Genomic DNA, 15,962 nt, shown 5'->3' on the forward strand with positions numbered 1-15,962 from the left:
CCCCCCATCTCGTCCCCATTCCGTGTCTCTGCCTGTCTTCCCTCAACTGTTGGCCTGACGTGCCTTGGGTCCCTTTGTCCTTCCAGGCTCCCTCCCCTCTGTGCCTGTCTCTGCCTGTCCTGACCCCGCAGCTTCAGCCATGCAGTTCTCACATCTCTGGACCCCCGAGCTGATGACAGGCGGGGGATGAAAAGACCCTTGGTTTCTAGTCTGGCCCAGGAAGAAGGTCACCTGATGGTCCCAGCCTGGCATCTCCTCATCTCCCTTTCAGCCCGCTTCTGTGACCTTGAGTCCGTCTGCTGGGCCATCTGAGCTGGGCAGGGCTGAAAAGTCACCTTGGTGCTGGGAGAACAGGATGGGTGTCAGGGCCCAGGCAGGAGGGCAAAGGAGGCAGCGCCCAAGCCCGCGGCGCACTCACACCTGCAGGGCCCCAGTCTCACCTAGGGAGGCAGCTGGGTCCCCTGTGGTCTAAGCCGCCTCCCCATCTCCCTCTCCTAGAGTCTGTCTCTGGGAGCTACAGGTGTCTGTCCCAACGTCTTAGTGGCTTCTTGGTGTAAGGCCTCATCAGCGTGTTGGTCTCCTCCATCCTTCCGTTCTGTGTCTCCCTGTCTCTCCTCGTCTCTTCCTTCCCTGTCTCTGCCTCTGTCTCTAGCACCCCCTCCTCTACAACTCTCACTGTGTCCCCACTCCCTCTGAGTCTCACTCCCTGCCTGTCTCCCTTCAGTGGCCACGGTGAACAGTCTCGCCTGCAGGGGCCTGGACAAGCTGGAGGAGAAGCTTCCCTTTCTCCAGCAACCTTCAGAGACGGTACCCTGGATGACCGGACGTGGGGACCTCCAGGGCAGCAGGCCAGAGGAGAGGCGGGAGGGAGGGCGGGATGGTGCCGGCCAGGCTTTTAGGGAACTCGAGAAAAAACAGCCAAGTTAAGATCATTGCAACTTGCATATATAGTGCCAGTAAGGGCAGGTAAGGCGCTCAACACCCTCTGTGAGGGAAGGGTTTTATCACCCATTTTATGGGGGAAACTGAGGCACAGAGCCAGGATCTTTGAGTCCTGGCCTCAGGGAACTGGAGTGGCAGAAATGGAGCTACAGTCCTTGGTGCTTGGAGTGGGGGCCCTTCCTTCCAGGTGGTGACCTCAGCCAAGGACGCGGTGACCAGCGGTGTCACGGGCGTGGTGGACCTGGCCCGGCGTGGCCGGCGCTGGAGCGTGGAGCTGAAGCGCTCCATGAGCCACGCCATGGATGTCATGCTGGAAAAATCAGAGGAGCTGGTGGATCACTTCCTGCCCATGACAGAGGAGGAGCTGGGTGAGGACCACACCCTTGACCCCAACCCCTGAGTCCTCCTGCCCCAGCCCCCATGCCCTGGTGGTACAGATCAGAGAGGTGTGAGACTCACCCAAGGACACACAGCAGGTAAGCAGGAAACACAGAACTGGAAACCAGGCCTGTCGTCTCTCCCAGTCATGTCCACAGCCCCCAACCTGCATCCCATTGGAAGTCAGAATACCCAGACCCTAAGGGAATACAGACTTTTTAGACTTGAGTTCTCAAAATTGTGGTCCCCCGAAACACCCATGCAATGTGTTTTAAATATTTTCATTCTTTCCATGTATGTAACAACCAGATTTTAGCTGGGCACGGCGGCTCATGCCTATAATCCCAGCACTTTGGGAGGCTGCAGTGGGCAGATCACCTGAGGTTGGGAGCTTGAGACCAGCCTGACCAACACAGAGAAACCTTGCCTCAACTAAAAATACGAAATGATCCGGGTGTGGTGGCACATGCCTGTAATCCTAATACTTTGAAAGGCACAAGCGGGAGGACTACCTGAGCTCGGGAGTTCAAGACCAGCCTGGGCAACACAGTGAAGCCCTGTCTTTACTAAATACGAAAAATATTAGCCAGGTGTGGCGGCGTGCACCTATTGTCACAGCTACTCGGGAGGCTGCGGCAGGAGAATTGCTTGAACCCAGGAGGTGGAGGTTGAGGTGAAGAGCTGGGATTACAGGTATGCGCCACCATGCCCGGCTAATTTTGTATTTTTAGTAGAGACAGGATTTCTCCACGTTGGTCAGGCTGGTCTCGAACTCCCGACCTCAGGCGATCCACCCACCTCGCCAATCCAAAGATCTGGGATTCCAGGTGTGAGTCACCACACCTGGCCAATTCTTGTGTATTTAGTAGAGACAGGGTTTTGCGTGTTGGCCAGGCTGGTCTCGAACTCCTGACCTCAGGTGATCCACCTGCCTTGGCCTCCCAAAGTGCTGGTATCACAGGCATGAGCCACCGTGCCCGCTCGGCTATTTTTTATTTTTCATTCCTTTTTTTAATTTTATTTTTTTTGAGACAGGGTCTTGCTCTGTTGCCCAGGCTACAGGGTAGTGGTGTGATCCCAGCTGACTGCAGCCTTGAATTCCTAGGCTCAAGTGATCCTCCTGTCTCAGCCTCTCAAGCAGCTGGGACTGTAAGCATGCGCCACCGTGTCCAGCCCTGGCTAATTTCCATATTTATCTTTTAGAGACGGGGACTTGCTGTGTTGCCCAAGCTGGTCTCAAAGCAGCCCTCCCATCTCGCCCTCCCAAAGTGCTGGGATTACAAGTGTATGCCACTGCGCCCGGCCCAACCTGTATTCTTAAAAGGCCACTGAAAAGAATGCTTAAGAGGCTGGGCACGGTGGCTCACGCCTGTAATCCCAGTACTTTCATAGGCCAAGGCGGGCAGATTACCTGAGGTCAGGAGTTCAAGACCAGTCTGGCCAACATGGTGAAACCTGGTCTCTGCTAAAAATGAGAAACTTAGCTGGGTGTGGTGGTGCGCACCTGTGGTCCCAGCTACTCGGGACGCTGAGGCAGGAGAATCATTTGAACATGGAAGGCTGAGGTTGCAGTGAACCAGGATCATGCTGCTGCACTCCAGCCTGGGGGACAGAGTGAGACTCCATCTCAAAAAAAGAAAAAATGGTTAAGCAGTCTGGGGCCAATGAGCCTGGGTTCCAATCCGGGTCTGATTCTTGTACCCTGTGGTACCTTTCTTCTCCTTGCCTCAGTTTCCCTCCTGTGTAGAAGGCACCCACACCTTAGTGTTTGGGGAAGACCAAATGGGTCGATGTCCGTCGAGAGGAGCAGTGAATTTGGGAAACTGTGGCTTCTGGACCTGGAGGTGGGCGAGCAGATACGGAGTGGGTGGGCAGTACTGACCCCTCTCTGTCCCCCGCATCCTGTCCTCTAGCGGCACTGGCGGCTGAGGCTGAGGGCCCGGAAGTGGGATCGGTGGAGGATCAGAGGAGACAGCAGGGCTATTTTGTGCGGCTTGGCTCGCTGTCAGCACGGATCCGCCACCTGGCCTACGAGCACTCTCTGGGGAAACTGAGGCAGAGCAAACACCGCGCCCAGGACACACTGGCCCAGCTGCAGGAGACCCTGGAGCTGGTGAGAGCCCACTACCTGCTCCTGCTGCCGGGTATAAGCCATTCAGTGTAGATTGAGTGCCAGTTGAATACCTGATCTCATGCTAGCCTGATGGGGGAGGCAGAGCCGGGCGCAGCTATCTCCGGCTGCGTGTGTTCAGGGCTGGGGGACCCGGGCCTGGAGGAGCCCATGGGTGTCATGGCTCTGCCTGGGGAGTCAGGGAGGGGTTTTATGGAAGAGGGGAAGGAGGAGCTGAAATTTACAGCAAGTTAGGGTTGGTCAGAAGAAAGCCTTCCAGCTGGGTGCGGTGGCTCACGCCTGTAATCCCAGCACTTTGGGAGGCTGAGGCGGGCGGATCACGAGGTCAGGAGTTTGAGACCAGCCTGGCCAACATGGTGAAACCCCGTCTCTGTTAAAAATACAAAATTAGCCGGGCGTGGTGGCCCATGCCCGTAATCCCAGCTCCTCGAGAGGCTGAGGCAGGAGAATTGCTTGAACTCGGGAGGCAAATGTTGTGGTGAGCCAAGATCATGCCATTGTACTCCAGCCTGGGCAACAAGAGCAAAACTCTGCTTTGAAGAAGAAAAAAAAAAATGCTCTTCCAGTGCCCTCCTCATTGTCAGAATGCTCCCATCCCCGCAGCAGCCACCAGAGGGCACCTGTGAGCCTGAGTCAGGTCTATCCCTTCTCTGCCCACAACCCTCTATGGCTCCCACCTCCCTTGGGGTCCAAGCCCAAGCCCTACCCATATCTCTGCACGACCTGCTTCTGTCTCCTCAATGCTTACTCAGGCCAGGTCCAGGCTAGAGTTGGTCCTGGGCCCACCCCCACCCTCAGATCCCCCAGCCCTGAAGACTGTCCACCATCTCTGTCCCTGCAGATAGACCACATGCAGTGTGGGGTGACCCCCACCACCCCAGCCCGCCCCGGAAAGGTGCACGAGCTGTGGGGGCGCTGGAGCCAGTGCCCTCCGGAGAACGGCCGCCGGAGCCAGGTGAGACTTTCAGGGCGCCAGGTGAAGACCACACGCGTGCCAGGTGAGGTGGGTCTGCCACCAGACTGCGGAGGGAGGGGGGAACGAGGAGTTATGGGTCAGCCCACTGCTGCCAGGAACCCAGCTATCTCAAACCAACTGCCGAGCTCAGATACTTGGGGTGTCCATGGGGGGAAACTGAGGCAGGGTTAAGTCCTATTGTGTTTATTTTTTTGAGACACAGTGTTGCTCTTGTTGCCCAGGCTGGAGTGCAGTGGCGTGATCGCAGGTCACTGCAGCCTCCGCCACCTGGGTTCAAGCGATTCTCCTGCCTCAGCCTCCTGAGTAGCTGAGATTACAGGCATGGGCCACCACACCCAGCTAATTTTTGGGTTTTTTTGGTAGTGATGGGGTTTCACCACGTTGGCCAGGCTGGTCTTGAACTCCTGACCTCAGGTGATCCACCCACCTCAGCCTCCCAAAGTGTTAGGATCACAGGTGTGAGCCACCGTGATCACACCCACTGGCCCCATTCTATGTTTATGAGGGAGACCGAGGCAGAGCTGGGTCGCGTTCTGTGTCTATGGGGGACAGGACCATGAGGTCTACGAGACAGGTTGACAGTCCCACTGTGGGTCTATTGGAGAAACCGAGGCAGGACAGCAGTCCTGTTGGGCGTCCGTCAGGGAAACTGAGGTCCCCGCCCCCTGCAGGCAGAGCTGGAGACGCTGGTGCTGTCCCGCAGCCTGACCCAGGAGCTTCAGGGCACGGTAGAGGCGCTGGAATTCAGCGTGCGGGGCCTACCCCCCAGTGCCCAGGAGAAGGTGGCCGAGGTGCGGCGCAGCGTGGACGCCCTGCAGACCGCCTTCGCCGACGCCCGCTGCTTTGGGGATGTGCCGGCAGCCGTGCTGGCCGAGGGCCGGGGTCGTGTGGCTCGGGCACACGCCTGCGTGGATGAGCTGCTGGAGCTGGTGGTGCAGGCCGTGCCGTTGCCCTGGCTGGTGGGACCCTTCGCGCCCATCCTTGTGGAGCGATCCGAGCCCCTGCCAGATCTGGAAGCCCGGGTGGATGAGGTCATCGGGGGCCCTGACCCCCGCTGGGCGCACCTGGACTGGCCGGCCCAGCAGAGAGCCTGGGAGGCCCAGCACGGGAATGGGGACAGGGACGGGGTAGGCATCACCGAGGACATCTGCGAGCAGGAGCCCGAGGCCCCCAGCCGCCCGGTCAAGCACACCCTGATGCCGGAGCTGGACTTCTGACCCATGGGCCATTGGGAAGGCCACCTGCACGCCGAGATTGCTGCTGTCCCTTGATGGCCACGTGTAAGCACGAGGCCTTGGCCTTGACCCGTCTGCAGAATAGGGCCGAATTCAGGATCCCTGACCATCTTTTTCGTATTGGACTCTCCCATTCTTTCCTTGGACACATGGACAGAGTCCCAGGAAAAGCAGGGCCCCGAACCCAGTTCAGGCCAACTTGAGGCACGAGCTGGGCTCTTCACCTGGGTCCTCCTCCCTGGCTCCATGAAGCTCATCCAAACCTCTCCAAGAGGCCGGGCGCCATGGCTCACGCCTGTCATCCCAGCACTTTGGGAGGCCGAGGCAGATGGATCATCTGAGGTCAGGAGTTCGAGACCAGCCCGGCCAACATGGTGAAACTCCATCTCTACTAAAAATACAAAAAAAAAAATTAGGCATGGTGGTGCGCACCTGTAGTCCCAGTTAATTGTGAGGCTGAGGCAGGAGAATCACTTGAACCCGGGAGGCAGAGGTTGCAGTGAGCAGAGATTACGCCACTGCACTCCAGCCTGGGTAGGAGTTGCAGGCTGCAGTGAGTCATGATCGTGCCCCTTCCCTCCAGCCTGGTGACAGCACAAGGCCCTGTCTCAAGAAAAATTTTAAAAAAATAAAAATAAAAATACTTAACAGGGAAACACACATTTTTGACCTGTTTGGAACTTTGAAAAGTGAGCCCCCCCTCCCCTAGTTTTTATATCCTGGACGGATGGGTCCCCCAAAGATGCCAGTGGGCTGTGTTGCTCAGCCCACCACATCCGCTTGCTTTGCTGTTTGGAGTTTGCCCCTGAATAAAGGTGCTTTCTGATGTTCAAAGGCCCATGCGTGTGTTCCGGCCAGGGTGGGTCTCAGTCTCAGGGGGCTGGGGGCCACGGAGGTGTGTCACTGCAGAGACGTGGAGAAGGGAGCGTGCAGAGCCAGGGTGGAAGATGTGGAGGAGTGCTGCTGCTCTGACCTGCCTGTCATCCTGTCTGGGATCCACTGTCGCTGCTCAGCCCACGTGGGGTAAGCACTGCTGCTTAAAGTTAGTCGGGCACCATGGCTCACCCCTGTAATCCCAGCACTTGGAGGCGGAGGCGGAGGCAGAAGGATTGCTTTTGTTCTGTTGTGTTTTGAGATGGAGTCTTGCTCTGTCACCAGGCTGGAGTGCTGTGGCGTGATCTCGGCTCACTGCAACCTCTGCCTCCCAGGTTCAAGTGATTCTTCTGCCTCAGCCTCCCGAGGAGCTGGGACGACAGGCACGCGCCCGCACGCCCAGCTAATTTTTGTATTTTTAGTAGAGACGGGGTTTCACCATGTTGGCCAAGTTGGCACCACTGCACTCCAGCCTGGGCAGCAGAGTGAGATTCTGTCTCTAAAAATAAACAAGAGCATTGCCCCTTCTGTTCTCATCTTGGTACAGGTGAATTTCGTGGAAATTGCAGGGAGCAGGACAGGAGGAGGAGGAGTCAGAAGGGGCAGCTCGCTACCTCCCCGGTCCCGCAGGAGCTGGTCTTGCGGTGGTCTCTCCAGCTGCGCTGGCTGGGATGGGAAGACAGAGGCAGGGCAAGGGCCACGGGCTGGTCTCAGGGGCCCCTCCTGTCCTCTGACCCAATTTCTGACTGCTGCTCAGACTCCCCCAGGGCTGGGTGGGGTGATGGGAAACCACAGCGTATTGTGGTGTGAGGTCATGGTGGCCCCTTGCTTCCCTGGGACCTGGTCCAGAGGGTGGCTCTGGGATCCCTGACCACTTCCACCAGCCAAATCCACTTCCCTGCTCCTGTTCCGGAACCTCCCATAGCTCCCGCTGCCCACAGACGAAACTCTTCACCCTCCAGCTTCTTCCCCCAGCTTGGTCTGTATACTTGGCTCTAAGTCCATCGAAGTGAGCACTTTCCCACCTCCGGGCCTTTGCTGAGGCTATGCGGCCACCTGGAATGCCCCTGCCACCCTCCCATCTGTTCCTTGGACAGGTCTCATGCATCCTCAAGGCCCAGCCCCAATGCCGCTGCCTCCAGGAAGCCTTCCCGGACTTCATCCCAGCTGGATAGCTCCCTCCTACAGTCCTCCACAGGACAACTTCTTAAGGTTTCTTGCCCTTTCCACCTTGACTTGTAGCGACAGGCAGCCTTGCCCTCTCTTCCCACACGAGGCTGGGGGCTCCTGGAGGGCCAGGCCTGTTGAAGATGATCACAACAGCACACAGGGACAGGCTTTTTTTTTTTTTTTTTTTTTTTGACATGTTTTGCTGGGTTGCCCACGCTGGAGTGCAGTGGCATGATCTCGGCTCACTGCAACCTCCACCTCCCGGGTTCAAGGGATTCTCCTGCCTCAGCCTCCCAAGTAGCTGGGGTTACAGGTGCCCACCACCACACCTGGCTACTTTTTGTATTTTTAGTAGAGACGGGGTTTTGCCATGTTGGCCAGGCTGGACTCAAACTCCTAACCTCAGGTGATCCACCCGCCTCGGCCTCCCAAAAGTGCCGGGATTACAGATGTGAGCCACTTTGCCCAGCCCAGTAATTCATTTAATTTTTTTTTTTGAGACGGAGTTTCGCTCGTTACCCAGGCTGGAGTGCAATGCCGCGATCGGCTCACCGCAACCTCCGCCTCCTGGGTTCAGGCAATTCTCCTGCCTCAGCCTCCTGAGTAGCTGGGACTACAGGCATGCGCCACCATGCCCAGCTAATGTTTTGTATTTTTAGTAGAGACGGGGTTTCACCATGTTGACCAGGATGGTCTTGATCTCTTGACCTCGTGATCCACCCGCCTCAGCCTCCCAAAGTGCTGGGATTACAGGCGTGAGCCACTGCGCCCGGCCAATTCATTTAATTTTTATTTAAAAATATTTGTTGGGGCCAGGCGCAGTGGCTCATGCCTGTGATCCCAGCACTGTGGGAGGCTGAGGTGGGCGGATCACCTGAGGTTGGGAGTTCAGACCAGCCTGGCCAACATGGAGAAACCCTGTCTCTACTTAAAAATACAAAACTAGCTGGGCATAGCGGTGCCTGTAGTCCCATGTACTCGGGCGGCTGAGGCAGGAGAATCACTCAAACCCGGGAGGCGGAGGTTGCGGTGAGCTGAGATCGCGCCATTGCACTCAGCCTGGGCAATGAGCAAAACTCCGTATCAAAAACATAAATTTTGTAGATATGGGGTCTCACTATGTTGCCCAGGCTGGTCTCAAACTCCTAGGCTCAAGCCAGTCCTCCTGCCTCCACCTCCTAAATGCTGGGATTACAGGATGAGCCACAGCACCTGGCCTGAGGTATATATTTTTTAATGGGAGAGGGGATCCAGGAAGGCCTCTTTGAGGAGGTGCTATCTGAGGAATGATCTGGAAGGAGGTTAGGGAAGTGGGGAAAGGTGCTGGAGGCAAACGCAACCACCCACAGGAAGCCCTGAGGCGGCGTGGCAGGGCTCAGCAGCCACAGTCGCGAGTTTTTGAGGGACTCCCCCGGCCCGGCATGTTGCAGGAACTGTGAAGAGCCCTGTGTGGCTGGGGCAGAGTGAGGACAGGAAAGAGGGCAGGGTGGAGAGGGGGCGAGGCAGGTGATGCAGGGCCTAGCAGGCTGCAGGGAGGGGACTTGGGCTTCCACCCTGGGAAGGTGGGAGCCATAGAGGCTGGTAGGCAGAGGAGGGGCAGGTCCTGGCTGGGATGTTAATGATCACTTTTTGTTTTCTCCACACACTGGGCTGTGGCCACCCTTTGGGAGGGGGAGGGGCACCCAGAGCTTTCTCAGCCACCCTCGGAGAGCACCGGCTGGGAGGAGAGGCTGGGTGACAACCCCTCTTCTGTTCCCCCACTGTTTGGCAAACACAGTGTCGGCTCCAAGGAGACGGATGGCCTGGGAATCATCAGATCCTGTGGCTGGACCCTCCCTCCTCCCAGCCTGGTGCCCAGAGTCACCCATGGGGTGTGCCCTCTCACCCCCAATAGCACAGGGCTAGGAACCCTGTCTCGGGGGCAGGCAGGAGGGGGATACAGCCCAGGGTGGGCGTCACGGCCATCCCTCTGCCCGCCCACCCAGAGTCAGGCCAGCACATAGGTTGGCTTCAGCACGCAGGTTCCAGGTCTGGGTTTGAATCTGATCCTCACCATTTACTAGCACAGGGCGCCTTCTCCAGGAAGCCTCCCTGGGTTGTCCCAAGTCCCCCAGGGCGGGTTTCCACTCCCAGGGTGCCCCCCAGCTCAGCTGTTGTTCCATCTTGGTCTGCATTTTGGTCCAAGTCCCTTGCGGAGAGTGACAGGTTCCCCTCCACACTGAGGACACCCCCTGTTTCTTGCCAAGACCCCGAGACCCCGCTTCTGCCTGGGTAGTGCGAAGGTAGCGTTTGTTCAGTCCACGACCTCATCTCGGGCTCATAACCACTCTCTGTTGCTCCATTGAACCAGACATGTATTAAGCGCCGAATGTATGCTGGGCACTATTCAAGATGTGGGGCAGAGGACACCGTATGCGAACCTGGGGGGGAGTGTTTCAGGCCGAGGGCACGGCCCACGTGGAGACCCTGAGGCAGATCCATGCCAGGCGTGCTGGAGGCGTGGCGAGGAGGCCCGTGTGGCTGGGATGAAGTGAGAGGAGGAGGAACCTGGGGGAGACAGCGCGGGGAGGAAGCTGGATGTTACGGGACATGGTGCAGAGCACGAGAGGAAACCGAGGCACAAAGATGGTGATCGGCCAGGGCATCCTGGCATAGCAGGGATCTGAACTACACCCCCCTTGTGGATGGAACTGGAGGCCAGACGACACACAGGCAGTCCCTTGGGGGCCCAGGAAGGGAGCCCAGCTGGCCCGTGAGTCACTCAGCCTGGTACAAGTCATGGGCAGGGAACAGGGGAAAGGTGCTGGGCCCCGGGCCCACGCTGGGCTGGGCAGGTGGCCACGTGACCACCCAGGCCGCCTCCCCCGGGCCCACTGGCTGCCTGCCCCTGCCGGCTGGGCCCGCGCCTGCCCCAGACCCTATAAGGCCAGGGAGCTGAGGGTAGAGCCAGCCGCCAGCCGGGCCGGTCCGTCCTCTGTGGGACCCTGAGCAGTCCAGGTGAGCGGGGCTGTGGCTGCCTCAGTGACGCCAGGGCGAGGCCAGGCTGCAGGTGGGTGTCGGGGCTGCTCAGGCCCTTGGCAGGGAGTGGGTGTGGGACGGGAGGCGTGGGAACCCCAGTTCACGCACCTTCTCTGCCTACTTCCAGCTTCTCACGCGCTCACTATGTCTGCTCCGGATGAAGGGAGCCGGGATCCCCCCAAACCCAAGGGCAAGGTAAAGAGAAGAAAGTGGAGGCAGATTCTTGCTGCAGCTCAGAGATGCCCCAGAGCCCAGGAAGGCAACATCCACAGTCCTAGGGGCTCGGTTCTGGAGAGGGGCTTCCCTGGTGGGCCTGTGAGGGCTCTGGGAGCCACGATGCCAACCTCTCCCTTCCTAACTCAAGCTGGAGGTGGGGGACCCATGCTGACCTCAGCCCCTTCCCCAGTGGGTGACCTTGGGCCGGCCTTGGCCCCGCCCCTCTCTGAGCCTCAGTTTCCCCATCTGTGCAGCAGCAGGGATCCTGGAAGGAAAAGGTCTTTTCCTGTGTGTGTGGGAGGTAGGCTGTGTCTGCCCATTGCCCAGGTGCAGAAACTGAGGCTGAGTGAAACACTTTCCCGAGGTTACCCGGGAGCAAGGGGCTGGGGCAGTGCTGGGCTGATAGATGGATGGTTCCTCTGACCTCTGTCCCTGCCGAGGCTTGGCCGGCTCATCCTGCACACCCCCGCCCCGTGCAGACCCTGGGCAGCTTCTTCGGGTCCCTGCCTGGCTTCAGCTCTGCCCGGAACCTGGTGGCCAACGTACACAGCTCGACAAGAGCCCGGTCAGCCGCCATCCCCGTGGGAGCTCCTACCGCCGAGGCTGCCCGACCACAGGCTGAGGGTGAGTGGCCGGCCCGGCAAGGGCTGCCGGGGGACTCTGCACGTGGACCCAGGAGAAGGAGCACCCCAGGCAGGGACTTCCGGTCATCTGGGGAGCCTTACATATTTGTTTTCTCATCAGATACTATGACATCTTGTACCAGATGGGGAAACTGCGGCATAAATGGGGGGATGAGTGGCCAAAGGTGGCATAAAATGCCCAGCCAAAATGGGCTTTCAACCCAGCCTGTTTCCCTGCAGTGCCCCCCACTCAGTCCCTCTGCCATTTCTCCACTCTGCACCCCGCTTCTGATGTACCATGGATCAGGCTGGGTGCTCTGCCCATCTGAGCTCATCAGAGTGAGGTCCAGGCTCCCTGGGAGAGGCAGCAGCTCTCCTGGAGTCACACAGCCTGGGGGCTCCCCAGACTCCTGTGGCTCACCTTGGGCAATTGGGGACGGTGAGAGGGAACCCAGGGTTGGGGCGGTCGCCCAAGCTGGGCCTCCCTCTGGGCCCAGAGCCCCAGGCAGCTGACTTCTGCTCCACATACCTCGGCCTGGCGACAGGCAGCGGGCAGCTGCGGCAGGGGCGGGGCTGGCCGGCCCTGGCAACGGGCTGCTCCCTCATCCCAGGCTATGTGAACCCCAGGACTCAGGGTGGGTGTCCAGCACCCAGCAAAGGAAGCTCCATGGAGGCTTCTCCAGGGAACGGTGGCTCTGGGCTTGGGGGAGCCTCCAGTGGGGTTGGGGAGGGTGACAGGTCTGGCTGGTAGCCATGGATGTCACCTCCTGCTGTCCCTGGCAGGGTGGCTGAAACATTCCTGACCTTTCAGGCCGGGCCCGGCTATTGCGCAATGGGTGGCCGAGTAGAGGACGAGTAGATGATTCTAACCCGTATCCCTCACCCTCCCTGACTGGCCCGTGTCCCCACAGTAGCCGCCCACCCAGAGCAGACAGCTCAATGGACGGAGGAGCTGCAGCCTTCGGGAAAGGTGAGAGGCATGGGCAGGGCAGGCCTGATGTCGCAGGAACCCTCGGGGTACCCCTCCTGGGACATTTCCGTTCCTGCCATCTGGGGGGCTGCTGTCGGCCTGAAGGAAGCAGACAGCCTGGGGATTCCAGGTGGAGCTTCCCCTTTGAGCCTCTATTTCTGCATCTGTGAAATGGGTGTGGTGGCTTCCTCACTGTAATCATGCAAGGCTCCAGGCTATGGAGGGCTATCCCTGGCACGGTGTGACCAAAGCAACAGCACCATGAGCACTTTTTCTCTCTTTCTTTTTTATTTTTTGAGACAGTTTCACCGTTTCTCCCAGGCTGGAGTGCAGTGGTGCAATCTTGGCTCACCGTAACCTCCGCATCCCAGGTTCCAGCGATTTTCCTGCCTCAGCCTCCCGAGTAGCTGGGATTATGGGTGCCCACTATCATGCCCAGCTAATTTTTGTATTTTTAGTAGAGACAGGGTTTTAGCATGTTGGCCAGGCTGGTCTTGAACTCCTGATCTCCAGTGATCTACCTGCCTCGGCCTCCCAAAGTGCTGGGATTACAGGTGTGAGCCACCGTACCTGGCAAGAGGAGCTGTTTTAATCAGCATTTTCCAGACGAGGATATTAGCTCAGAGAGGGCATGTGGCTGGCCTAAGGCTACACAGCACAGCGAGTGTCAGGCGGGAGAGGGTAAAAACCTGGGACTTGAACCGGAGTGTCTCCAGCTAGAGCTCAAGGTGCCCACCTGAGCCAAATCTAGCGGGGAGATGGGTTCTGAGAAAATAATTTCTGGGCTTTTCAACCTCAGTATTGTGGATACTTGGGGTCGAATCACTCTGGGGTGGGGCCACCCTGGGCACTGCAGGGTGCTGAGCAGCATCGCTGGCCCCCCACCCACTCCCTGCCAGGAGCACCCCCAGTTGTGACACCCACAGATGTCTCCAGATATCACCAAGACTGCCCCTAAGGACAGGATCACCCATTTGAAAGCTACTGAATTAAAGTAGCACGTTGGTGAGGTGGCTTATGACTGTAATCCCAGCACTTTGGGAGCCCAAGGTGAGCGGATCAGTTGAGCTCAGGAGTTCAAGACCAGCCTGACCAACATGGAGAAGCCCCGTCTCTACTAAAAATACAAAAATTAGCTGGGTGTGGTGGCGGGTGCCTGTAATCCCAGCTACTCAGGAGGCTAACGCAGGAAAATTGCTTGAACTCAGGAGGCGGAGGTTGCAGTGAACCAAGATGATGCCACTGCATTCCAGCCTGAGTGACAGAGTGAGACACTGTCTCAAAAAAAAGCACCTTATAGGTACACCTGAGTGTTAGAACTCCTAGGCCATCATTGCCTTCACTCGTTTGTTTTTATTTTTTTAATTATTACTATTTTTTTGAGGCAGAGTTTTGCTCTGTCACCCAGGCTGGGGTGCAACAGCACAATCTCGGCTCACTGCAACCTCTGCCTCCCAGATTCAAGGGATTCTCCTGCCTCAGCCTCCCAAGTAGCTGGGATTACAGGAGCGTGTCACCATGCCCAGCTAATTTTTGTATTTTTAGTAGAGACAGGGTTTCACCATGTTGGTCAGGATGGCCTCGAACTCCTGACCTCATGATCTGCCCCCATCGGCCTCCCAAAATGCTGGGATTACAGGTGTGAGCCACCGCGCCCGGCCCTGTTTTTACTTTTAAAGGTCTCATTCTGTTGCCCAGGCTGCTTTCAAAATCCAGGGCTCAAGCAATCCTCCCACCTTAGCCTCCCATAGTGCTGGGATTACAGGCATGAGCCACTGTGCCCAGCTTGAATATACTATTATTTTTGAGACATAATCTCGCTCTGTTACCCAGGCTGGAGTGGAGTGGTATGATCACAACTCACTACAGCCTCAAACTCCTGGGCTCAAGCAATCCTCCCGCCTCAGCCTCCCAAGTAGCTGGGACTACAGGTGTGCGCCACCACCCAGCCAGCTGTTCAAATTTGGTAGACATGGGTCTGGGTCTGGTTTGGTTGTCCTGGCTGACCTTGAAGTCCCGGGCTCATGCGATCCTCTCACCTTGGCCCCCTAACGTGCCAGGATTGCAGGCATCGGCCATCACAGCTGGCTTGGATATAATGAAATGTTTTTTGTTTTTTTTGAGATGTAGTTTTGCTCTTATTGCCCAGGCTGGAGTGCAGTGGCCTCTGGGTTCAAGTGATTCTCCTGCCTCAGCCTTCTGAGTAGCTGTGACTACAGGCGCCCGCCACCACACCTGGCTAATTTCATATTTTTAGTAGAGATGGGATTTCTCCATGTTGTCCACACTGGTCTTGAACCCCTGACCTCAGGTGATCTGCCTGTCTCGGCCTCCCAAAGTGCTGGGATCACAGCCATGAGCCACCCCACCCGGCCTGATGTAACAATTTTAATAAGCAATTTGGTGTCCCTGGTGTCACTAGGACACCAGGCTCAACATTGGCCATGAATGGAGAAAAAGCAAGAGGAACAGAAACGTTAGCAGGAGGACCTGCACTGAGTCCATGCCTGGGGACCCTGGCGTCCGCGATGTGCTGTTACAGACGAGGCCTGCCTATTGCAGGGAAACGGAAGGGGTGAGAATGGATGAGGTAGGGCGCTGTGAGCTCATGAGGACTTCGTTCCTGAGAGGCAGGGTGCCACCCCACAGCCTGATGAGTGTCTGGCTGACCCGGTTGGGGTTAAGAAGGAAGCACCTCGCTCTTCGAGGACGTGGGGCCTCTGGGTGCCTACAGTTCCATGCCCCAAGGCACATTAAGGGGCTGGGCTGGCGGACGTCGGGGTGGAGAGCTCCTCTCAGTCCCCCTCTTGATCACCTGTGTCCTTTCTCAGCAGATGGTGTCCGGGGCCAAAGACCTGGTGTGTTCCAAGATGTCCAGGGCCAAGGACGCTGTCTCCTCCGGGGTGGCCAGTGTGGTGGACGCGGCTAAGGGAGTGGTCCAGGGAGGACTGGACACCACCCGGTCTGCACTCACAGGCACCAAGGAGGCGGTGTCCAGCGGGGTCACGGGGGCTGTGGACGTGGCTAAGGGCGCCATCCAAGGGGGCCTGGACACCTCAAAGGCTGTCCTCACTGGCACCAAGGACACGGTGTCCGCTGGGCTTACGGGGGCAGTGAACGTGGCCAAAGGGACTGTCCAAACGGGGGTGGACACCTCCAAGACTGTGCTAACAGGCGCCAAGGACACTGTCTGCAGTGGGGTGACCGGTGCTGTGAATGTGGCCAAAGGGACTGTCCAAGGGGGCCTGGACACGACAAAATCTGTCCTGACTGGCACTAAAGACACTGTGTCCACAGGAGTTATGGGGGCAGTGAACTTGGCCAAAGGAACCATCCAGACTGGCGTGGACACCAGTAAGACCGTGCTGACTGGCACCAAGGACACCGTCTGTAGCGGGGTAAGTGGTGCCATGAACTTGGCCAAAGGGGC

The 15,962-nt window shown here is 57.9% G+C and overlaps 2 protein-coding genes across 4 annotated transcripts in view; both read left to right on the top strand.

The window, feature by feature from the left end:
* PLIN5 (perilipin 5) overlaps positions 1–6,070 on the top strand; it is a 15,079-nt gene extending 9,009 nt beyond the window's left edge. Inside the window, exons 4-8 of the mRNA XM_032252199.1 lie at positions 725–807; positions 1,130–1,310; positions 3,234–3,433; positions 4,293–4,406; positions 5,099–6,070. Of these exons, the coding sequence (XP_032108090.1) occupies positions 725–807; positions 1,130–1,310; positions 3,234–3,433; positions 4,293–4,406; positions 5,099–5,644 (1,124 nt within the window). The 3' untranslated portion in view covers positions 5,645–6,070. The remainder of the gene's footprint in view (positions 1–724; positions 808–1,129; positions 1,311–3,233; positions 3,434–4,292; positions 4,407–5,098) is intronic.
* Positions 6,071–10,599: 4,529 nt separating this feature from the next.
* The window catches only part of PLIN4 (perilipin 4), a 15,770-nt gene continuing 10,407 nt past the window's right edge, over positions 10,600–15,962 (top strand). Inside the window, exons 1-5 of one of the 3 annotated variants that reach the window (XM_032252200.1) lie at positions 10,600–10,702; positions 10,851–10,918; positions 11,419–11,563; positions 12,474–12,532; positions 15,364–15,962. The exon at positions 15,364–15,962 is cut by the window's right edge and continues 2,270 nt beyond it. In XM_032252200.1, coding sequence (XP_032108091.1) covers positions 10,868–10,918; positions 11,419–11,563; positions 12,474–12,532; positions 15,364–15,962 — 854 coding nt within the window. In that variant the 5' untranslated portion in view covers positions 10,600–10,702; positions 10,851–10,867. Of the gene's footprint in view, positions 10,755–10,850; positions 10,919–11,418; positions 11,564–12,473; positions 12,533–15,363 lie in introns of all 3 variants that reach the window. The other 2 variants (XM_032252203.1, XM_032252202.1) reach the window with 2 other exon arrangements.

The sequence above is a fragment of the Sapajus apella genome, unplaced genomic scaffold (assembly GCF_009761245.1).
Source record: "Sapajus apella isolate SASKATOON/1434 unplaced genomic scaffold, GSC_monkey_1.0 scaffold77, whole genome shotgun sequence".
Taxonomy (NCBI): Eukaryota; Metazoa; Chordata; class Mammalia; order Primates; family Cebidae; genus Sapajus; species Sapajus apella.